Genomic DNA, 25,141 nt, shown 5'->3' on the forward strand with positions numbered 1-25,141 from the left:
GAAACTAAAAATGTTACAGGTATTACTGTAACACATGCCAACTGCCTAGGTTTATCTTCTTAAGCCCAGATAATCCCCTTTTGCCAAAAACAAAAACAAAAACAAACAAACAAAAAAACTGTTTACCACCAGATATATTTTTGAAGACTTAGAGCAGGTGTTGGTTTGGCAATCTTTCTATCTAGGAGTAGACTGCCATAAAGTTTCATATTCCTTCTTCAGCCTCTACCATCACTGTATCTATCCTCCTGTGACATCATTGTAATTCTTAACAAGCACTTAGCCAATTTCAAGCTTTGACATCTTTCGATTTCCCACAGGTTTAATGGCGTTGGTGTGGAATTACTATGCTTTTGCTGTGTGGAAATCTGGAGGCATTTTTGAGTGTGATAATAGGGCATAGGGAAATTCCTGACGCATGAAGTGTTTTATATACAGAATATGCAATTCAAAAGAAGAGGAGGACTTATTGGATAGGAAGAATCTAGGCATCTTGAGCAAAGGCTTTTAGGTCTGCAAGATTGATGGAAGGGCCTTGTTTATTGTTCCTTTGCCAGATTTTTGTTCCCTGCAGGTAAACATGAGACAAGTTTGAAGCTTAGGGCAGCTGGAAACCTGGGTCTCTGCCCCCAGCTCCCAGCCCCAGTACTCCTTGGCTATCCTCTCTGCTTCTGTCAAATAATAATGAAGGAACTCACTGGGCATTGGTAACTGGGTCCTTGCCAAAGTATCTTTGTTTTAAATATGATATGGGCCTTGAGTATAGCTTCTGGCCCTTCTGCCTTGCAAGATATAGGTCCAAACCACTTCCTCAGCCCTCATTCCCAATTCCGTCCCCACCTCCCTTATTCCCAGAAGATAAACCTTCCCTGCATCTCCACTGAGATCAGTGTCACCCAGTTTTTATCCGGTTATTGCCTTCTAGCCTGGGAAACAGCTCATAACACACTCTACTTTCCAAAATAGAATGTCTCCCCCTGTTCATTCTTTCTCTTTCTTCCTATCTTAGAGCAAGAAGTGGTTGGTTTTTTTTGTTGTTTTTTTGAGACGGTATCTCACTCTGTTACCCAGGCTGGAGTGCACTGCCGCGATCTTGGCTCATTGCAACCTCCGCCTCCTGGGTTCAAGCAATTCTCCTGCCTCAGCCTCCCGAGTAGCTGGGATGACAGGTGCCCACCACCATGCCTGGCTAATTTTTGTATTTTTGTGGAGATGGGGTTTCACCATGTTGGCCAGGCTGGTCTCGAACTCCTCACCTCAGGTGATCCGCCCACCTCGGCCTCCCAGAGTGCTGGGATTACAGGCGTGAGCCACTGCACCCGGCCGGTGGGTTACTTTTAAAAGGCAGAATAGATATGCTTCCTACTTGGCATCATGTCTCTGGGTAATTTGTACTGTTTCCCACCATCAGTTTCTCTCTTTCCACTGGATTCTTTTCCCCTAGCACAAATATGTGTGAGCCCCTCTTTTTCGTAAAAAACAAAATGAACACAAAATCTTTTATTGATCCTGTTGTTTATTTAGACAATCTCCCATTACATTAACCAGACCAGCCCTTATCATCCATCCAGTCAACCTTCCAACTATCCTTCCATTCAGTCTTCTAGTCATCCCTCCCTTTCTCTCTCCGTCTCTCTGTCCAACATTAACTGAATGCTTACAATAATCTTATTTTACACATTAGAAAGCTAATCCCCAAGGAATCAAGAAAAGCAACCAAGGTCGCATAGCCCAGCTATCTAGTTTAAAGGGGTTTTGCCTTTAAACTAAATGGTAAGGTCCCTGTTGACTTCCTAAATCCCAAACCCGCTTGATACTTTTTATTCTCATCTTACCTGACCTTCTTAGGGGAAGAGCATGAATAGGAAAAAAGCACAGGAGAGGTTTTTAAAACTATGAAATGCATATTTGTATTTTAATTTTTTGGTGATCTGTCAGACTAAAAACTGTTTTGTTCCACTGTGACAGGCCCACTGAGCTACTAGCATGTCCAAGAAGTACTTTTAAAATCTAAATTTGTTTATGAGAGCTCTGCTGTTTACATTGTAGGTATGCACCAGGGAAAAGAATTCAAAGTGACACCGAATATGTGCGCATTAAATAACACCATCTGCCCATTTGGATCTGTGCAGCTCTTTTAAAATACTGTGAGGTAATCGCCTAAAGCCTGACATGATTCAGAATAAGGGAAAGATTTTAATGTTAAGACCCTAGATGAGGACACTATGTTTGAAGTTTCAGAAGGTTTTGAGTTATTCCCTTCTTTCTTTACTAGTTGTTCATTCAATATTTATTAGAAGGACAGGGTCCTTTTTTATTCTAGTGTCCCTTGTACACAGCAGAGGTCCATTTTTGTACTTGTGTTCTCTGTACACACAGGGGCTGTAATATTGCAGGGATATGACAGACCTGAGAAGGCCCTCCTTTTCCTCCCCGAACAGCTGCATGAATAACCCAGTCTTCACTCAGGTCTGTTATTACTGCATTAGAAATACTGGGTCGAAGGTCTATCACCTATTACAAAGCAAATGTCCAGTTAATACAAGTCATTTTTACCTTAGGATGAGTAATCTGGTCCCAGTTGATAGACTACTTCTGGATTGGTTTTTATAACTAGGAAAGCGCAAAGGGACAGTGTCAGAGGGCACTTGGAAGTAAAGATTTGAAAAAAGGAATGATAGGCTACATCTGTCTGTTTACATGAAGCAAGGGAGCTATAAAAAGCCTTGTTACAGGGCCTTGGTAAGATAGTGACAGAGAGCAGGGGCTTCTGGCTGAGTGACTATTTAATTAGCTATGAGACTTTGGTCAGGTCATTCTACGTTGATGGGTAGTTCTCATTCTGCAGCTGTAAGTGGACTCTATGTAGACCTTTAAGGTCCTTTGTAGCACTGACACTTTATGGTTCTGCTGGAAGAACTGAGAAATCTGAAGAAAGCCAGGGTTTGTGTGTGTGTGATGGGTACAGGCATGTCAGGAGCCTGTGAGAGGTATTATGGATCTGTGACATAGACTTGTAGTGGCAGGGGCCAAGTCTGTAATCCTGGAGCACTGCTTATGGTTGGTGTGGAACATGTAGTGCTGTGTGATGGAATCAGTGAACTTAGGACTGGCAGGTGCTCCAGCAGCACAATATGGAAAGCAGAAAAATGACTTGGGGAAAATAATTTTCTGGGTCCTTTGGAGTCTTCTCTTCTAATAAAGGCAAAGCCATGAATCTATTGAGAGCCTTGTTTAGTGGTCAGGACTGTACAGTGAGCAGTACCCTTTGTCATGATGATTTCCAGTACTTTCTACCAACGGTCTAGTAACAGGCAAAATGCTGTACTAACCTGAATTGTAGACTGGCATAAAGAGGGGTGCCTCATGGTAGCATGTGAGGTGTGCTGCCCGTGGAAGGGATGTGCATCGTTAACATAATAAATGGCAGCTTTGCTATTACTTTTGACAACCAACTGCAGCAGGCACTGACTTAGGTGTTTTACATGGGGTTAGTATGAAAATTGAGGACCCTTGAGATAAACAATAAATACGATTTCCACTTACAGTTGAAGAAACTAATGTTCAGATAATAACTCACCTTCTAGATCCCTTCTAGACTCCCTTCTAGATCCATGGTGTGTAAATTTATCATTCCTGAACTTTCTTCCTTTATGCAAAATCCCATTCCTAGTCATTCCAAATGTTACAGATTAGTCTTGTCCCTTCTTAACTTTCTAGTATATTCTCCCCTCTCTGCCCAGAGAAAATACTTGGATGTTTTAACATGTGATAATTCACGATAGGTTGAGCACTTTAAAATCTGAAAATCCAAAATCTTAAGTGCTCCAAAATCTGAAACTTTTTGAGTGCTGACATGACACTCAAAGGACGTGCTCATTGGAGCATTTTGGATTTTGGATTTTTGGATTAGGGATGCTCAACCAGTGTGATACACATATTCCAAAATCTAAAAATACTCAAAATCCAAAACATTTCTGGTTCCAGGCATTTCATTTAAGGGCTACTCAACCTATAGTCAAAAAGAGTAACTCCCTGGGATTAAATCAAGGTGTCCTGTTATAGGATTGGAAACGTTTCATTGGATTGATACTTCCTTCTGGTCGTTCATAAATGTTCCTTATATCTTTTTAGAAATCTTTAATAGAACAAAAGAGAGAAAACATCAGTTTTAAAATTATAGCCCAAAGTCCATTCCAGAGTAGATAATCTTGTTTTTATGGAATAAGTAAGGATAAAAGTAATTCTATGTTAATTGCACATTTTATGTTATAAAAATGTAGCTATCCTATGAGACTCTGGGATATGATTGATTCTTAAATTTCTTCTGTGGAATGATTTGTGACTGCCTAAGGAAACCCCCAATCAGGGAGGAGAGAAAAAGATGTGGGAGAGAGCCACTTTGAGCAGTGGTAGGAAGTGTTCACTGTAGAGAGGCAGAGAGCCCAGGTAAGAAGTGTTGGGGGAGGTCACTGCTTTTCCAGTGCTTAGGAAGTCCTGACTTCAGTCTAATCATATAAGCATCATTGTTCTTTCATTACTGAAAGTTATTTCTTTTCCCTTTTGTAATTCACAGTACATAACAATTAGTAGGCTTGTGAACTAGTAAACATTAATGGTGTACAACAGATGCTTGTGTTTATAAAGCACTTCTCTGCAAGTGGGATAATGCTGAACCTCAGTGGCTGGGTGTTATCCATGTGGGAAATGGGATACATCTCATTCTTTTGTTCTGTAAAACCAGTATTTCCTTAAGGAGGTCTTACCAAACACCTCCGCCACCTCCCCTCCCCGATTTTGCTCGTAAGCATTTTACACAGGTATGGTTTTTATCAGAATATAAAGTGCAAAGAACTGGAATATTTCATAAGCCATATTTCAAAAACTGAGTTATTTATATACATTTCTGGAATTGTCTTTCATCTATGGTGATTTTGTTATTTGAATATTATATACAAATTTGGAGAAAAATTATATTGAGCAGTTCTTAACAGTGTTCTTTTATCCATGATTGATATTATAGTTTTTTGAAACCAGTATTAAGCAGAGAAAACCACACTGAGAATTTTAAATGTTATTATTAATTTTACTAAAAACTAATTTTTAGAATAAACAGTTTTTGAAGTAAAATGTACTTAAGGTGGATAGAATTAGTAAATGTAACATGTTTTGTGGGCATGTGTACAGAAGTCATAAATGATAACAGGGACCATAAACACGCTTATTTTTCTGTTTTAGATATTTGAATGGTGGTATTTTCGCAAGTATGGAACTTCATTCATTGAACAAGTCTCAGTAAGCCACTTGCGCCCCCTTCTGGGAGGGGTTGACAACAACTCTTCCAACAATTCTAATTCCAGTAACGGGGACTCCGATTCTAATAGGCAAAGTGTCTCAGGTATGGAATTTCCTTCAGCTTGCAATATTATTTGCTCGCTCTTACTAAATTATTATTGTTACTCATGCTAAGAGAGTAAGAATGCTGTTATTTAAACATTAGGCTTCAGAGAAAAATGCAGTTCTCCCATGGAGTTGACAACCTGTATCAGAGAAGGAGGGTATAAATATCCTAGGGAAAGGAAATGCTTATCTTATGAATTTTACCCTTTTTTTTTTTTTCATGTGAGAGTTTTGCCCTGTCACCCAGGCTGGAGTGCAGTGGCATGATCTCAGCTTGCTGCAGGCTTCACCTCTTACGCTCGGGTGATCCTCCTACTTCTCAGCCTAGCAAGTAGCTGAGACCACAGGTGTGCACCACCATGCCTAGCTAATTTTTGTACCTTTTGTAGAGATGGGGTTTCACTATGTTGTCTAGGCTGGTCTCAAACTCCTGGGCTCAAGTGATCTGCCCGCCTTGGCCTCCCAAAGTGCTGGGACTACAGGCGTGAGCCACTGTGCCGGGCTTTTCACATTTGACTTAACCAACAGTCACTTAGGTCAGTGTTCCCAACCTGATGCTATAGCTTCCTTGTCCATAGTTTCTCAAACCTCAGTGAATAGATTCATTTTCTTCCACGATAATGGCAGAATCTTGTGTCTAACTAGATCTGATCACATCACTCCTCTACTTAAAAGGTATCATTGGTTCCCATTCCACTGAAGATAAGACCCAGGTTCGGATTCCTTAGCACAGCATGAGCTGCTAGCCAACTTTGGCTTCTGTCACAATCCAGTCCCTTTCCCATATGTCCTATTTTCTAGTCACATGAAGCCAATTTTTATTTCTTGAACATGCCATGTTTCTCATGACACTCCGCCTACAAGTCTCCCTTTTCCCTTATTCATCTGTCCAAATCACTATCCAAATCAAATGTCACCTCCTGAGAAGCCTTCTCTGATAGTCTGTACACTATCTCTCTACTTCTGTTAATCTTTAATATTTTTACCTTTAGCAACACTTATCAAATTACATTGTGATTTTTTAAAGTATGGCTTTATTGTAGTATCTCTAGCATCTTGCAGTGTCTACTATTTCTTTGAAACAAAGCTGCTGTTACAGCACTAAGAATAGCATCAACATTCATATAAAGAATAAGGCTTAATCAAGGCATCCACTAAGAGAGACAGCAAAATAATAGTGAAAATGGGAAGGGTATGAACTCTTCATTGCATTGAGAAATGATGTCAAGAGATTTAGATCAAGTAGAGAGAGAAGGGAAACTTCAATAAAAATATAAATGTATTCACTATAAAAAATGGTCTCAGATGAGGATGGTTTCTGTTTTCAATCTGTTAATTTTCTACAATGTTCTTTGTCATTCAAAGGCTATAGTAACTCAAGTCAGACAAGAGCACAATTAATCTGTGGGATATACACAGGAGATGCAAAGTGGTAGCAGTTATCCACCACTGCTCATGCCTGGCGACTGAATGATCAAGATTCTTCGTTAGAATAATAAATAGCATTTATTATAGTAGCTGGTTAAAGTAATGTTTTGCTTTGCTGAGGTCTCTTTTCCTTTCATAAAGTGAATGAGTTTACAAAGTCTCGGACAATTTTGTTACCTGGCTGGGCAATGCCATCTTTTATACATGTACCCTTTAGTCATAAAATAAATTGTACCAAGAGGTGCCCAGTACTACTCATAGCAGGCTGGCAGAGTCTATTAAAAGAGGATTGACTTAAAATCTGGAACAAAATTTATATATACACTGATCCTTGATTCGTACAACCTGGTTAGACAGTTACGAAATGTGGGTTGGTTATTCTAGACAGGAAGGAAAACACCTAATGTGGCTTTTTAAATTTCTTCTTCTTTATCCTTCAAGTTTTAGAACTGGTGGCTCTCTCCTTGAAGGAGCAAATTACTTTTCCCAGCTTGGGTCGGGATCTCCTCCTTTGTTTTCCTTAGATTTGTATGTTTTCCTCATACAACCAGAGCACTTATCCCTTTGTCTCCTTTGATAGACAGAGTTTTCCATGGGGATAAGAACTTTGCCTTTAAAAAAAATCATATTCATAAAAACCTACACAAGACTAGGTTCATAAGAAGTACTTAGGTAATGTTTACTCAGTTGACAGAGAGACTGAGCTAGGAAATTCTTCCCACTTGTTTTATAAGAGGAGAAAGTACAGGCCTTGCATGTACTCATGTGTTAATTCATTGAGTTTCAAAGAAATAGGACACTGCAAGAGGCTAGAAATAAAGCCATGCCTTAAAAATTACAATGCAATTTTATAAGTGTTGCTAAAGGTAAAAATATTAAAGATTAACAGAAGTAGAGAGATAGTGTACAGACTATCAGAGGAGGCTACTCAGGAGGTGGCATTTGATTTGGATAGTGATTTGGACGGATGAATAAGGGAAAAGGGAGACTTGTAGGCAGAGTGTCATGAGAAACACGGCATGTTCAAGAAATAAAAATTGGCTTCAAGTGACTAGAAAACAGGACATATGGGAAAGGGACTGGATTGTGACAGAAGCCAAAGTTGGCTAGCAGCTCGTGCTGTGCTAAGGAATCCGAACCTGGGTCTTATCTTCAGTGGAATGGGAACCAATGATACCTTTTAAGCAGAGGAGTGATGTGATCAGATCTAGTCAGACACAAGATTCTGCAATTATCATGGAAGAAATGAATTCATTAACTGAGGATAACCTGTGTAAATTCTCACTTCTGTTTGTATTTTTTACTTGGCTAAGACTGAGCTTTTGGATATTATTACTAATTCAATGATAATATTATCTACTAGTATTCATTTGATATTAATATCTACTAGTATTTACTGAGTGCCTACTATGCATTCTATATGTCCATTCATTTCTTGTATAATAGATAGCTGCATTTATTATCTGATATCATAACAGTGTTCAAATAGTTATCCTTAGAAAAATGGAAATTCCCTTGTCTAAGTATATTTAGGTCTCTGTCTGCCCACTTCTTGACATTTGGGCTTCTGATATTTGGCTGACTCAGCTAAACAAACATGTGTGCTAGCTTGGAAGTGCCAGATACCACTGGAATAATCCCATTGTCTATTTCTGTTTTTTTGTGGTGATTTTGATTTTTGAATAAGAAAAATACTAAAAAGGTACGTTGTCTGAATTTATCTCTACTTTTAATCACTTTCTATTTCATAGTCTCATTTCAAATGCTAAGTATCAAGAAGGTCCAAAGCTGAGGGTTATCAGTGTATTTTCTTAAACTTGTTTAAAAATTCCCATTGCCTTCATAATAATAAAATGACTATTGGCCTTAATAACAGAAGGGTGAATCTGTTGACTTTCTTGGAGCATCATAAGACAGCCCTTTGCTGAATTGTACATGAAATATAACATGGCTCACAAAGTCTCATGGATGTTGGCAAAGGCAGTGTAATGGTATTTTATTGATTATTTGAGAAAATCATTGAAAATAAGAATAAATGGAAAATATCAGTTATAAACATTGTTCTATATGAAAATTCAGTGTAACTCTTTCCTTAAGGAATAGTTTGTTTTGAATAAAAGCTGAAAAACATGGCCTACCTAAGAACAACTTGGGATGGGGGTGGTGGAGTGAGGAGTGAGAAAGGTTGTTATGGTTACAGGCAGATTGTACATATATTTTTAAACTTCTGGATTTGTACAAAGTGGCCTGAATGCAGACTTGCTCAAAATTTGCAGTGATCTTTATCTGTGGGCCAGTGGAGAAATGTAGTTAATTATACAGTTTCTTACTTCAGTCAAACTTCAGATTGTTTGGCTGAAGTTAGCATTTGTGTCCATTCCACTGGTTTCGCTTTATTTGGGAGCTAAACTGCTGTTTTCCTCTCAGATATGCAATTTCTGATAAACTTGCTTATATATTCTGCCACATCACCATGTTTCTCACTACCATTTCTTAATTCAGCTTAGTTTATGAGCTGATGATGAATAGGGATTTAAAAGGTCTCAGTAACATTCTGAATTTGGGTTTATGGGAACATCTGTTTGATAATTTGCCTTGTTCTCAAATAAGATTTCATAAAGACAAAGGTTTGCAGTGTTTACCTTCTTCAGGATAATGCGAAAAGTGGAGAGTGCTCTGTCATGTGAAAAACATCCCTGCCAAAGTCAAGTTTAAATTATCTGAGATACTTTAATAGCCTCTTGCGTAGAACTGGATCTTTAAACAAACTGGATAGTCACTTGGCTTCCTGTCACAAATCATCTCCTTTTAATCTCTTTTAATCTTCATAAGATATATACATGTATATTCCAAATTCTAAATAATTTTAATAATTCTATATAAATGTATATATTCTAAATTCTGAATTAAATTTTATTACATGGCTAGAAGCAATTTAAGCGCTGATTAAATTCAGATAATAAAGAAAAACAATGGCGATGTAGAAATTCAGGTAGAGTAAAAAAAATATATTCAAGACCTTCATAGATCCCAAATTTTCATAACACTAGAGCAAATAATTTTCTCCATAGGAAGCCATTTCGTTCCAATAATAATAACTAACACTCTTAGTGTCTGCTATCAGCTTTGTATGATATTATCTCTTGTGATCCTCACAATAGCCCCAGAAAGCAGATATTATTATTTCTCTTTTATAGTTAAGGGAGCTGAGGCATAGCAAGGTGAAGTAATCTGTCCAGGGTCACATGGCGGATAACCTGGGTCGTCTTACTTCACAATTCAAGTTCTTAAGCACTTTAAAAAATTCAATTGACCTTGTCCAGAACCTCTGTGAGGTCTGTAAACCAAGATTAACCTAATTATCAAGCAATTAAAATAATAATTTTAGTAAAATTCTATACTACAGTGGATGACATTATTTCTGAAGTGACATTAACCTAAACTTACTGTAGGAACAAGTCAGTGGCAGGATTGCCAGTGGTTGACAGCTGGGGCTCTGGGGTCAGACAGATGTGGTCCTAATCTTCTGTGTGTGACCTTGGGCAAGTTGTTTAACTTTCCTACATCTTAGTATCTTAACCTGCAAACATGGGAATAGCAGTGATGTCTACCGCATAGAGTCACTTGAGCATTAAATGAGGTCGTGTGGAAATGTCAAGTCAGAGGACAGCCATTTGGCAGTGTGCCCAGATGAACTGATTTCTCTACGAATATGATTGTGGAGAATGGCAGTCACTTGGAGGTATGGCTTTGTGGTCAGCCAGGCTTACTCACTAGCTGAGTGACTCTTTTATATCCAGGCCATTCAGTGCTTGCCTTTCAAATATATTCCTCAGCAAAACTGCAAAGTGCTACATGTCAAGGACCTTTCGGGCTGCTCTCTAATAGTCTCAATGCGGATAAACTCACCACAATCTAATGGATGTGTTGAAAGTGATTATCTTAGCCAATGTTTTTCACATCTTTTTAAAATCCTTTGCCAGTAAAATTTGTGCTCTAGTACAAATTAGATCTCCAGTTAAATGATGATAATACCTAAAACAGTTTTAGTAGCTAGGGAATACTTATTTAGTAAAGTTATTTCACAATTTCCACATTATTTGGTAGGATTGGTTGACTTAGGTGAAAACTGACCAATGAGAAGTGTATGACAGAAGCTGCTACAGATTTAACCATCTCAACAGTATTCTTGAAGAAAGTAGTACATTATCTTAAATAACAGGCCAAAATAATGGTCTTAAAATTCACATGTACTTATATCTTTTGTTATTTCATAAATAATTTGAGATAGTAACATATTTGAATTGAAAGCTACCTACATATTTTTGTGCCTTTACTTCTAATCATTGTTTCAAAATAGCATTTTAAAGTTATGAAAGAGTTAAAGCTTAATTATTTAAGAATATGAATATTTTTACTCATAATGATTGCTTTAAATTCATCTGAATAATGTAGAGAATAGGGTATTCATTTCTGAGCTATCAAAGCTGATAAACATATGCACAATCACTTGTCAGAAATTGACTGATTTGGGGTTAATTTTATAATACAAGCCAATGAAACTTTAGCTAGCACCCTTTTTTGTTGTACTTTGGAACTAAAGTGTTTAAAAGTGTTAAAAAGTTCCTAATGTTTTTCCAGAGGAGTTTTTAAAAACTGTTTCTCTAGTGAAAAGTCTAACTGATGGACTCACAATATTTCCAAAATATGATGTTGCAGGATTTAACAGGTTTGTTGCATATAATGGATAAGAGTTGGGCAGTCTGGACACCAGGCCTTAATCTCATTTACCATAGACCTTATGGAAATTAGCTTTTCTGTTTTTACTTTTGTAAAAAGGATGTAATATATACCTCTAACTAATGTATGTAAGGAATATAGATAAATTGAGCTTTAGGCCCCTTTACAGAAAGGATCAATGAAAATCAAGCTCATAACAACAACAAAAGTTGCGGCTACTGCTGTTTGTAATAACGTTGTCATGCTTGTCCATACTTTAGATTCTGGGAAGAAGTGTTAACATTTTGAAACCTTTCTGGGCCATGAATTAGCAATTTATAACTTTTGAAGTCCCTATGACGAGGAATGTTCTATCTTTTTTTTTAATTTTAGAAAAAAGTTTTCAGAGTTAAATTGGGTGTAGAATAATATTTTCTTTCTGTGTGATTAAAAGTCCTGTGACTGTAGAGCTTTTTGTTTTGTTTTATGAGAATTGAGTTCTCTTCCCTTGAATATTGTGACAAAGGGAAAAGTCTGTGGTTCTCTCAGAATATTTATTCCCTCTGTAGAGCTTCTTCAGGTGGGTGCCAGTTAGTTCAATACCCTTTTCACTTTTCTGCCAAGGCTAAACATTCCTCTAAGACATAAGCTGTTATCTTTTTTTTTGTAACCCTTGGCCTAATTGAGAGATTAATGCATAATTAGCTACTCAATACATGTTTAAACCACACAGTCTTATGAGTGATAGGATGGGCATTGTAGAAGAGTAGTTGAGTATGAAAATACATGAAATAAGTATGATTGCGATGATAGGTTTTAGTAGGGAGTAGTGAGAGGGAGGGCTAAAAAAAAGGATTAGAGCTTGCTTTTAGAAGTACTTAGCTGTAGATAGTAAACATTATTCTTTAGGTTCTTTGTCTCTCACACAGAAACTTGTAATTATCTCATTATGACAAAGTAGGGAATCTCTTCCGCAGACTTTGGGAATTAAACAAGTGTTATTCCAATATTTGCTGCTGCCCTTTTTCTTGAATTTCATTCTTGTATGTGTGCTGAGGATGGAACATTTCTGTCAGCACTTGTGAGTAGAGACTGCACTGTGAATTGCTGCGTATGGAACTATAGAGAGCATGTTTGTTGTATTAAGGGCATATTTTTAACTATATTATTAATGATATTAGCAAGTTCGTGATGAAGTCCCAATCAACTTCTAGTGAATCTTGAGGGCATTAAAATTGTTGATGTTAATGAAGAATGGAAAATTCCTTTTGGAGGTAAAATTTTAAATCTGATTTGAAATAAAGAATTTATTCGTTAAAGGAACAAATAAGAAACTCTTACCCTCTGGAGATCTGAGTATTTCTTGACTTAAATCTTCATATTCTAATATGCTTGGTATTTGTGTCCTTCGTCCCTATCACTAAAACATCAGGCAGCCTGATACTTATGAGGTATGTTCCCTGGAGTGATTCCAGACTGAGTTTTTGCAGTCAAGGTAAGATTATGGAACAGAGGGACAAAGAAGAAATTAACATAGCTGTGGCCTAATCTCAAAGCAAAACTTTGACATGTGTTCATGTTTGACCTCTAGATTGCTTGTTTCTTAAAAGAAAAATATACCTGGCTTGCACCTTCAATTTAAGGGCATAACTAGTGAAGACATTTCTTAGGTACTTCTTCATTACATGTTTTATTCTCACTTAGAACAGTTTACATCTGATGCAATTACTTAGATCCTTTTTTCTAAGTTTTAGGGATAATTAAACTGAATTCAGCACACATACACGACAACGATGTTAACACATTTCTTTTTAAGCTCAGTTCTCTAATGGAAGTCATAAAAGCAGTATTTCACAATGTTTGCTGCACCCCCTACTGGCTATATTGTGACACTTCCTAAATAAAGAGCATCTTTAGATACTGCTCAGTGAATACATGATTTCTCTTTGGAGTTATTTTTTGTTTAGAAATCATTTCAATTGCATCTGATATATAATAGAGTTGAAATTTTAATTGAAAACAGTTTTCTTTGTAATTTGTCAATTGATGTTTAAACAGTGCTTAACCTTTCAGGTAGTATAATAATGTATTTGTTGGAGACAAAATATTTGCCATAGCCTTTTTACTAATATTTCAGAGGAAATTCAGTGGAGGAGAAACATCTCCCCAAATGTTCTTCTTTTATAGTAAATAATTCTACCACGAGGATCCTTATCCATAAATCTATATTCATGTTTATTTTATGATAGATACAAACCTTGCAATATTCATGAAGCTTTAAGAAGAGCACTTTGAATCTTAAAAGAGATTCTCTGAGCAGGGGTTAGCAGTGGTGAGGTCCAGGTAGTTATAATAGCCATAAGGGCAGGGATTATGGTTATTTGGCTCACCAGTGTGTTTCAAGCCATGATCTGGAGTCAGGGTGTTAGTGATTCCTCTAAGGGGAGAAAAAGTAATTACAGGAAGCATAATTTTCTAGTTAATGCCATATGAATTGACAGCCATCAAATCTCAGTTTCTCAGGAACAAAATGCAGAGATGCTAAATTAAGTGGACAAAGATCATTTTCTAAATGGCAAGTTAAGCTAAGTGACAAAAAATTTAGGGCCATTATTTATAAATATTGCGTGAATTTTAAGTGGGATCCTGCCCTAATTTAGAAATAAGTGCATCTTCTTTAAATAAAAACATGTATTCCTGTTACGTGTACATCCTTTACTATCTTAACAAATATTTATTGAGATTACACACATGTTCCCAGAGTGTTTTGTGTTCTCCATTATCATACTGTGTTGAAATTGATGGTTTACTTATTTCCTCCAGTGAGTGCTCAAATTAATGCTCAGTGGATGGATGGACGTTGAATGTACAGGACTGAGGGTAGAATCCTAATGAATCACCATGTGGCCTTTAATGTCCTTTGGATTTCTGCAATAATCGCTCACTTTTTTGTACATATGTTGTTGGATGTGGTTTTTGCTGGTTACACATGCACATAGATGTTTTGAATACTATTAACTGTTTTTTTTTTCTAATAAAATCTTATTCATCCAAAATCTAGTACTCTGAATCAGTAGAAAGTCTTAATCATAGACTGTTTTAAAAGAATTGTAGTTTATTAGTCATATGCTTACCATTGTAACACAGTCTTAAAGCTAATGTTTGACTTTTCTAAGTTAAAGTCCTTTTGTTCTAAATTTCTGTGGTCCTGGTATGATGAAAAGGTATGGTCTATTAGGACATGCTAACATTATGATATTAGTATGATGATTAGTACATGTATCTATGCAAGTATATGATATTAAAATGCTTTGAGACAATTTTTAAAATTGCATTTCTTCCTACAACATGGTAGCCTTATTAATTTTCTTATTCCTTTCCTGTAAGGCAAAAGCAAACTGGTAAATTATCATAAAATCACTGTTATCATGAACTCAAATTAAGACTGTAAGGCTCTTTGCGTATTATACTCTAGAGTTTGTCTTGTCATGTACGTTATTGTGAGATATGTTTCAGACCAACAGAAAATAGGTTTACTTCTGCCTATACTTTTATCTATAAGATTTTAGAAGTAAATTCATAGAATCAGTTTGGACCTCTTGAAATAATTTTAGGAGTTATGAACTAGCTGATTTTGGCGTGTATCTTGATTTGGCAAGTGAGGAAACTCAGGCCCAGAGAGATTAGGCAAAACTTTCCAAAGTCTGGAGCCTGAGCCACATTTTGTGATTAACCACCCAGAGTTTTTCCACATTGCTTCCCATGGAAAGGATAGAGAATAGAATTATCTTATCAAATGGCCAGGAAGGGTGTTTTGCTGAATTAATTAGCTTGTAGTGTCACTGAACTTACGTGTAACATTTTCACATTTCTCTTTGTTGCAGAATGCAAAGTATGGCGAAATCCACTAAATTTATTTAGGGGTGCTGAATATAATCGGTAAGCATTTTGACAGCTTGGGAAACAAATGGGTCTGGTTCAGAGAGCAAAGACAGCAGTAAATGTTTTTGCTGGTTCATTTAGGGGTCATTGTAACAGTCTATTTAGTGCATCCATTTTTTAATACTATCTTCAAATGTTTTGATTTTTCTGTTTTATAAATATTTTAGCACTAGATTTGGGATAATGTACAAAAATGTGTAGTTTTTAGAGTTTTTGTATTAACAGTTATTCTTTTCAATATATACTATACATTCAAAACATTTCGAAGCTTACCTGGAATATGGTTATAGAGATGTCACAGAAGTTATGTTGGAATTTAGTTTAGCAAAGTAATTAGGCAAATTAGAATTTTCTTAGCTTTAGGAAAGTATCTATTCATAATATGAATTAGGGAAGGTTTTCATTAGCAATGGCTAGTAAATTTTAAGACGAAAATACAGGGGAAAATGTTTATATATTTTGATTGATATAATTTCTGAAGGGAGAATAAGATGATTTAAAAAATTTTTTTTATTCATTAGCAAAGCTATTTTAATATTCAGTTAATGGTCTATATTTCAACACCTCTGCAGCTTAATGTTTTATAGGTCTTGCTTTTCTCTCTCAAAAGTGTCTAATCATCTTATTTCTCCTTTGCAGGTATACTTGGGTGACAGGACGAGAGCCTCTTACTTACTATGACATGAATCTCTCTGCCCAGGACCACCAGACGTTCTTTACTTGTGACTCGGACCATCTGCGTCCCGCAGACGCAAGTATGAAAAATCCATACGTCCTTCTGAATGGGAGGGCTTTTTGGCTTAAGTATGAAGATTTCTGCTTTTAGAATATCCACTCTGTAAAACTCCAATGAATAAAATGTTAAATTGTTGATTGACTAATAAGAACCCAGAACTCTGATAATTATGTAAACCTTTATCACAATGAAGTATTAATGTAGAAATGAGTCCCCTCATAATAATTTGAATCATGATTTTTAAAAATATATTAAATTTGGTTTTATATATTTTAAAGAAATATAAATCTTATATGATGCTAATGAAATTATTGGTTGAGTTAGCCTGAAGGATCTTGCTCCTTTATAATATCCAAAGTAGAAAGTGGAATTCACTGGATTAAAATGATTAATGAATATATTTTAGTGACTTTTATTTGCTGGTTTATAGGTTAACTATCGAATGGGGTCATGGCCTTGGCTATTGGAGTCCAGATGTGTGCTCCATCTGAGAAAATACTTTGTTTAGTGTGTATTTTACATTACTTGAGTTTCAAATAATTCAACCGAAATTTTTTGTATTATAAAACTAACTCAAAGTAAATAGGTGAAAAAATGTTTTTAAAAGGGAACCTCTGCACACTCTGAAAGAATTTATAAAATACAAATTTATAAAATAAATAAGGAGATTGTTACTCCTTTGTAAAATGGTACTCTTTGCTATGGTAGAAACATCATGGTACAATAAATATTCCCAAACATTGAGCTTCCCACCATATGTTCAGAAACTGCTCTGATGTATAAAAGCTAGGTTTGTAGGTAAATTTGGGATGTCAGTACACATGTTAAGCAAAAGCTTAAAGCACTTATTACTGACCCACACATCATTCCTGAAATGGTTTCAAAATGTTCTAACACCAAGAGTCTGTAATAAGTGCTTCAGAAAATGACCAATTATGTTGCATCTAAGTGAATGGAGAGGTTAGTAGCAATGTCATCTCAAAATGTGTAAAATAATGTATGTTCTCCAAAAACAAGTGACATTAATGTGCAAACGACATGCAAAATCTCTGTTAGAGTGCCTTTTCTTGATTTCCTTAGCCTGTAGTTTTGTGAGCACAAAAAAGGTTTGCTATCAGCAGTTGAAACACAGTGGAATAGCACATTAATGTGACTTTGGAGATTTTGGCCAACCCTCTTAGCAATGAACTATATTCTTGTAATTTAAGCTGACGTTTCCAATTTAGCTCTTGTCCTCTACTGAGTCTACCTAATTATATGTATAGATTGACTTGGTTTTTTTCTCTTTTTCTTAAATAGTAATGCAGAAAGCCTGGAGAGAGAGAAACCCCCAAGCTAGGATTTCTGCAGCTCATGAAGCGTTGGAGATAAATGAGTAAGTGGCGGAAAATCTTGCCGTTAAGAAGGAAATCTCATCCTTTGCTGAATATATTCAGTTGCCATTGATAGGATACTTAAATTAAACTGCATTTGAACTGGAGGATGATTTGGGGAGTTATTACTCTATTTTAAAAAGTTGTTTTTCTTTTTAAATGAAGGACAGCCACTGTGTGGAGGTGGTTTTAGTCATTTTAGAGAGAAATTCAATGGCTTTGCTGTAATCCTAAATTAATTTCTTGAAGGGCTTTCCCTAGGATATTGTGAAGATATAAAATAAATACAATTATTTACATATCTAAAACATTTTGACAGGGAAATTTTTCCAGATGTAGACTGCGCATGTGCACTAGAACGTTTTCTAGTAGAACTTCTGCTAGTGGGGAAAACATGATAACAACATAAGGTTTAAAAAAAATTTTAGAAAATATTTCAAGATTAAGACAAAGATAAGAGGAAATGCTGTCTTGAGTGTTGTTAAACATTCTATGGGTTACCAAGGAAGGCTGGGAAATCTCTTCTGGAGATCTCAGAAAATGAGAAAGATTCTTAAAGTTGGAGTCATACAAACTCAGGGTTGGCAGAGACCTTAAAGGTCATTTAGCTCAACCACCCATCTGGTGCTTGAATCACCTCAACACTATCCTTGCCAAGTGGTCATTGCTAAACTATTTTATGATTTTTCTAAAGAAGGTTACAGAATCTTCTTCAGAGGTCTTAGGAAAAAAAAAAAAAAGATTGTCTTGAGAGTTGGAAATCCTGCCATTGTAACCAGTTGATCTATGGTTTCTGATTCTGTCATGCAACATATTTATTTTCCAGTTTCTTGTCATCTACAAATTCGATATGCCTGCCTTCTGTGTGTCATCCATGTTTCTGAGAAAAATATGAGGGCCAGGAATAGAGCCCTGTGACATGACATGTAGAAACTACCCTCCAGGTTCATGTCTTCATGAATCACCATCTTTTGTATTGTTCATGTAAATCTATTAGAGTAAATTAAGCTAGCACAATCTGATTTATTTATTCTTAGTGGATTTAAGCTGGCTTCTAGTGGTCACTACTTTCTTTTTAAAGTGCTTGGAGACCATCCCTTTAATAATCCATTAGAATATCTTTCCAAATCACTGTGCTCTGTAGTTTGGGAAGTCAGCCTTCTTACCCTTTTTGAAAATTTATGCTACATTTATCATCTCATCTTCTAGCACCTCTCCATTCTTTGTGATTCCTCGACTATCCACAGAGAGCAATTCCATGGCCTGCCTACAAGGTCTTTTGGTTTCCTGGGATTTGCCCATCCAGTCCAGTAATTCATTTAGAATGGATCAATTATTTGCTATCTTACATCTTTTTACCCATTTTAGAGTTTAATTTCTTCTCCCTTTTTCAGTCTGACAGTCATTCTCCTTAATAGAGAAGCCAGGAACAAAATAGGAGGGAGTTTTGCTTTTTCTTTATTATCTACTGCTGTTAACAATAAACCTTCCTTGTTTTGATGTTGTTATGTTGTTTGTCTTTTTTTTTTTTTTTTTGCTTATTTGCTTTTGTGACATGGGGATGGTGATAGGGCCTTAAACATAATTTTAAAATAGGGAATACATGGTTGTCTTTAGTATTTTATTTTGTCTTTATTATTATTATTATTATTTGCAAGCATCAGCTAATTTGGAATTGTAGCTCTCCTGACATTATTCTTATAAACTCATTCCACTCTCTTATAGACCATCATTACATGCCCTCTTTCCATCTTTTAAAATACGTCCTTTAAAAATCTGACCTGGGAGAAATCTCTGTGAAGCCGTATTGGTTACTTAAGTGCCACCCCTCTTTTCTTCCTGAGAGGATCATTTGTGATTGCAGTTACAGTTGAACATTTAGAAGCTGCTCAACCCTCTTAAACCATTTTTCCTTCTGAGTCTCATGCCATTGAATCATGCCTCTTTTCTTTGAATTTTTTGAAGTCCACCTTCCCCTCTTTGATTACCCTGAACTCCGAAATGACATAGTGACTCTTTCTGAATGTTCCTATCAATTTTCATTTTACCAACTATTTTTTTCTTCTTGGGCAGAATTAGGTCCAGAGTTGAAGTTCCCCTAATTGCTTCCTCTACCATCTGGGAGATAAAATTGTTACCAAAGTAAGTCAAGAACCTGTTGGGTGCCCTACTTCTAACCAAATGAGACTTCTAGTGGATATCTGGATGGTTGACACCCCCATCACCACACTTTCTTGCTTCTGTGTGTGTATTGTGTTGTGACAAGGATGCATCATCTATATCTTCCATCGAGCTGAGCAGTCTGTTCTGTACTCCCCAACCATTAGCACTTCTATTGCTCTCTCCTTTTTCCTTCACTCACAAGCTCTTAGCATGTTTCTACCCCAAACTCATGCGTTTCCACATAGATGTATGTTTCTTGGCCAGTAGTGCTACTCTGCCTCTCCTCCTAAGAATACCATTTGAAATTTAAATAAGCAAAGCAAGCAAGCTAGCCCCAACCATTCTTGGGTTCCCAGCCCAACAACTACAATCTTACAGTTAATTCCTCTGATACTGTATCTACCACTCAGTATTACAATCTCAGTTTTCACTTCATTACCCTTGCCTCATATTGATATGTCGGCATCTGAAGCCTTAAGCATTTCTTCTGATGCCTGTCCCAGTTATTTTCTCCAGTGAATCACTTGGATAGTTTCAGCATCATTATGGTTCTTTCCAAGTCATGGATGCTGCCATCTGTAGAAATTGGTTTTATAGCTGTTTTTCTGGGCATTTTTCTCCCTCCCTCACCACATTGTTTAAAGCCCCATTGATGGTTCCTGCCTGAAATTAGAGAGATTGGCTGAAGACCTTACAGACCCTTCCTAAGGCTAAGATTAATTAGTAGCCCCAACCCTTACATTAGCTGTGAAGTTCAGCCTCCTTTTCCTAGCTGGCTATTGCAGTTTGTGGACAGTAAAAGTAGCATTTGGTTTTACTTTCTGTTTATTTTCTCTCTTGTGGTCTGATGGAAATAAGTAGGGAAATGGCCACAAGTGAGGCAGTGGGGAAGGAAAGTGGAAGGATGGGTGCAGGGCCTGTGTGGTCTGTTACAGCCTCACTACTGCCCTATTCCATTCCCTGTCTTTGGCAGTGGGTTGTTCCTCATATGCTTTGGAAGGTTTAAATTCCCAAGAACTCCCCATGTTCATTAATTATCCTTTTGGCTTCCCACCTGAGAGGCTTGTTGAAAGGATTATATGAGATGATATATGTTAAGTGCCTGGCACAGTGCTTAATAGATACTGAGCAACAAGTGATAGCTATTGTTGTTGAAGGCATGAGATTTAACTTGTTAGCTACTGTGGCTGAGTCAGATTTTGAGTTCTTCAGAAATAACACTACTTGTAGGTTCTTCCCATGTTCTCTGAAGCAGAAAGTCAGTGCTAACTGTAAAGAGATGTTGAAGCACTGTGTTTTTTTCAGTGAGTAACTTGATTTAACAGATTTCTTATTCTGAAGAAATCCTTAGATTGAAGATAATCTGTGTTTGGTTAACAGAAGTAAACCTGTATATAGCACCTCTAACTTTAAGTGTTGGAAGGAACTATTTAATAACAGCTGTTATCATCACCATCACTAGCTGACATTTATTGAGCACTTAACCACATGCTGGCTATAGTACTGAGCACTTTACATGCATCATCTTACTTAACCTTCACAACAACACTGTGAACAAAGATTCCATGTTGTTCTCCATCAGGGAGGCAGAGTAAGAACTTGCCCAAATTGACACACTAATAAAGGGTGGAGTCCATATGTGAGCCCCATGCTCCTAACACTACACATCCTACCTCTCAAGCTAAAATATAGACGTTTCTTTTGTACCATTATTTTGTGTCAGCAACTACAAACAGGGGTGCATGAACCAGTTGGCCACTCTGCATGTTTTGGCGTAACTCCTTGCCTTTCTGCATGAGCTCCTACAAGTCTATTACCATGTCCTTGGCTTTGTAATTGATGGTGGCTATTATCTGAATGAACAGGTGTGCAACTGCTTATATTCTTTTGGCTGAAGAGGAAGCAACCACCATTGCTGAAGCAGAAAAACTATTTAAGCAGGCCCTGAAGGCTGGAGATGGCTGTTACCGACGCTCTCAGCAGCTACAACATCATGGATCCCAGTATGAAGCCCAACATAGTAAGGTTTCCTCCAGGTTGATGCATTGGGGGATCAGAATTGTAAATATTATTAATCAGAGCAAATTTTTAGTCCAGTTCAAAATATGATTCTCCTAGACAAGAGAAAATATTGGCTTTTGCTTTATTTTTATTAATTTTCTTCTTTCCTATAAGTGCAGTTGGTAAATAATTAACTTACAGCTTCATTACTGTTTATAGTCACATTCCCTTTCCTGCCCATAGACTCCTAACCCCAGAAATAAACGGCAGTAATCTTTGATGGTAACCTTTTTCTCTCCTGAGTTCTTACATATTTCTGTTCATCAGTCGCTTCTGCTCATAACTTTAAAACCCAGTTGGGAAACAGGATTTAAATTAGCCATAGTGTTAGCAAAGGTTTTATCTTATAGATCTTCTGTAACATGGATTAAAATAAGACAGTTAAGAATATAAGTTCTTGGTGATTGTATCAGTATTTTTTGTTACATAAGAAACATTTGTATTGGCTTCCAGAGAGAAAGAGCCACGAGCTCCTAGTTATTTATCTTTTTTTCTATTAAAATAATACCTTTTTAAACAAACAAACAAAAACTGCCCTTTTAAATTTAAGATAACGCTTTAAAACCCGAGACCTTTCACTTCAGTATACTAAATGGAAAGTCAGTGACGCTTTGTAGGGGAACCATATAGAAAGAAAACAATGCAATCTTTTCTGGAATTCCCTGACCCCCTCGTCTCATCAGTTTGTTTGTTGTTTAAGCAGAAATTTTGCAGTCCTTGTGGTAAGAGAGTAAGTATTTCCATGGTCCAACCAAAATTCACAAAGTTATTTTGTTTCTCACTTAGTTTCTCCCTCCTGAAATTTAGGGAGTAGGGATGTATCTCCTTCATATTTGAGATTATAAAATTAAATGTTAATGTTAAACTTGGATTTGGTGTAGAAACTGACTGCATTAGTCCCCATAACTAAGGTGTCAGCAAAATCTTTGCATTACAGCCTGCATATATGTGAGTATGTCCTCACATGTACCACATCAATACCTAGGTTTTTATTTTTATTTTGCAGCATCTATATGCTAATAAAATCTCTAATCACCATCTATGTCTCACTTTTTAATAAAAAAGTGTTTTAGTGTAATGCAGTGCATTTTGAAGACAGTAGTAAATGTGTATTTTGTAAACTAAATGGAAATCAATACATAAAATTACATAACCTATAATACATTAATTTTCTTTCTTTTCTTCTCTAAATTAAATCCTTTCAACCTGTTGCCTAAATCCAAAAATATAATCACATTTTAAAAATAATTTGTAGGTACTTGGCAAATTTTCAGCACACATCTTGTTCTCATTGTTTCAATCTTGAAATGTTAGGACTTTCGTCTTAACATCTTTTAATAGCTGCATATTATACATGTACTTAATCTATAACAGGTGTGTCATATTTTTCTCAAACGTGGTAATTTTTATCGAGGATTAAACACATGCATGTTCTCATTGGTCTGAAAACATATCCAACAAGACATATAATTAAATAAAAGATTAAGATTAGAAGTTGTTAATGTACTTTTTTTAAGAGTCATTTTAGTGACTATTGTTACAACTATTTAGCTTGTCAATTCTCTAACACTAGGGTAGTTTTTCATTTTGTTGCATACTCTATTGTCATATCTGGAATGTGTTATATTGCCATCTAAAATCAACTGCTTAGGGGACCTGGAGATGATTATGATGTCACTAGTGTTAGGGAAAGAATAATATGAAGCAGAAGTTCAAGATGAGGCTTCTCCAGACTTAATGTCAAGAATGAAACAAAAATAGTTCATCAGGATGCAACCTGAGATTCACCTCTGCATCTTTACCAAAAGAATGCACACTTGAAGAATGTGGAATTCCTGCTTGTAAACCATATACATTGTGGGTATGTTCATTTTTGCAGCACTTCGTGGCAGATGATTTTATTTATTATCAAATATTCAACATCCTCACTCAGAAGCATGGATTAGGTAATCAGTCACATGATTTGACCTTTGGGAGTCTAAATGCTTTTACTTTACTCGATATTCATTCTACTATTAACAAAGTTGTCAGTGCTCTGAAGATTTCCTTTAGGGGCAAGGCAAATGGGCCTCTGTATTTTTTTTTTTTTTTAAATGTTGGTGTTTTATATCTCCCTCTTCAGGACGAGACACCAATGTCTTGGTGTACATCAAAAGAAGGCTAGCAATGTGTGCCAGAAGACTCGGGAGGACCAGGGAAGCAGTGAAAATGATGAGAGATGTGAGTTTGAGTTTGTGTTTGGGATCAGTGGCTTGCAGATACAGGAGCCCGCTGAATGGCCATAGCAGTCTGTACCAGTGATGGTGTGGTGGTCCCATGGGTTCTGGAGCCAGACTCTGTGGGGTTCTACTCTAGTTCCCAGTTTACGAGATGAATGATGTATGTTGGGCAAGTTACTCAACTTCTCTTTGCCCTAGTTTCTTCATCTCTAAAATGGGAACAATAGTAACAGTTCTCATAATTACTACTTAGAATTTTTGTGAGGACTAAATGATATAATACATACAAAGCTTTTAATAGGGTGGCTGGCATATTTTAAAAATCTGGATAGATGTCCTTATTAAACGTTTGGGGCCACAGCCAGAAGCCAATAATGAGACCAGCCATGTTAGCAAACTGATTTTATTCTGTGTAGTTGTTAGGAAGATTCAAATTAATTATGGTTCAAATTGCTACTCTCAAATTTAATAATATGTGCTAATCCTATTGTAGTTGTTTCAAGCATTTTCCTGGATTCTTGAACCAGGATTCTTTATTAGTAGTAGTCAAGACAAAAGAAGAGAGGAAATAGGTGGGAGTATTAAAACAAAAGAGAACCAAGGGAGGTTATTATTATGTAACTTTAAAACAAAACAGAGGTTTTAAGGGAAACCAGTTGGGGAACTTGGATTTCCATGTTTTTTGTTAGTAGGAAATACTTTTCATAAAGAAACTGACACCAGTATGAATTGTATTTATAGGCTATTTTCTTTTTTTTTTTAATTTATTTATTATTATTATACTTTAAGTTCTAGGGTACATGTGCATAACGTGCAGGTTTGTTACATATGTATACTTGTGCCATGTTGGTGTGCTGCACCCATCAACTCGTCAGCACCCATCAACTCGTCATTTACATCAGGTATAACTCCCAATGCAATCCCTCCCCCCTCCCCCCTCCCCATGATAGGCCCCGGTGTGTGATGTTCCCCTTCCTGAGTCCAAGTGATCTCATTGTTCAGTTCCCACCTATGAGTGAGAACATGCGGTGTTTGGTTTTCTGTTCTTGTGATAGTTTGCTAAGAATGATGGTTTCCAGCTGCATCCATGTCCCTACAAA

At 36.5% G+C, this 25,141-nt stretch overlaps 1 protein-coding gene across 50 annotated transcripts in view; it reads left to right on the plus strand.

The window, feature by feature from the left end:
• ST7 (suppression of tumorigenicity 7) overlaps positions 1–25,141 on the plus strand; it is a 277,720-nt gene that overhangs the window by 157,777 nt on the left and 94,802 nt on the right. For 27 of the 50 annotated variants that reach the window (XR_012432804.1, XR_012432805.1, XR_012432808.1 and 24 more), the window contains 7 exons: positions 5,239–5,398; positions 15,432–15,486; positions 16,129–16,244; positions 17,525–17,600; positions 19,672–19,740; positions 21,627–21,781; positions 23,945–24,042. Coding sequence is in view for 40 of the 50 variants with exons in the window: in XM_074035840.1 (XP_073891941.1) it covers positions 5,239–5,398; positions 15,432–15,486; positions 16,129–16,244; positions 17,525–17,600; positions 19,672–19,740; positions 21,627–21,781; positions 23,945–24,042 (729 nt within the window). In the remaining 10 variants the exon portion in view is untranslated. Of the gene's footprint in view, positions 1–2,049; positions 2,153–5,238; positions 5,399–15,431; positions 15,487–16,128; positions 16,245–17,524; positions 17,601–19,671; positions 19,741–21,626; positions 21,782–23,944; positions 24,043–25,141 lie in introns of all 50 variants that reach the window. The other 23 variants (XR_012432806.1, XR_012432813.1, XR_012432812.1 and 20 more) reach the window with 3 other exon arrangements.

Source organism: Macaca fascicularis, chromosome 3 (genome assembly GCF_037993035.2).
Source record: "Macaca fascicularis isolate 582-1 chromosome 3, T2T-MFA8v1.1".
Classification (NCBI taxonomy): Eukaryota; Metazoa; Chordata; class Mammalia; order Primates; family Cercopithecidae; genus Macaca; species Macaca fascicularis.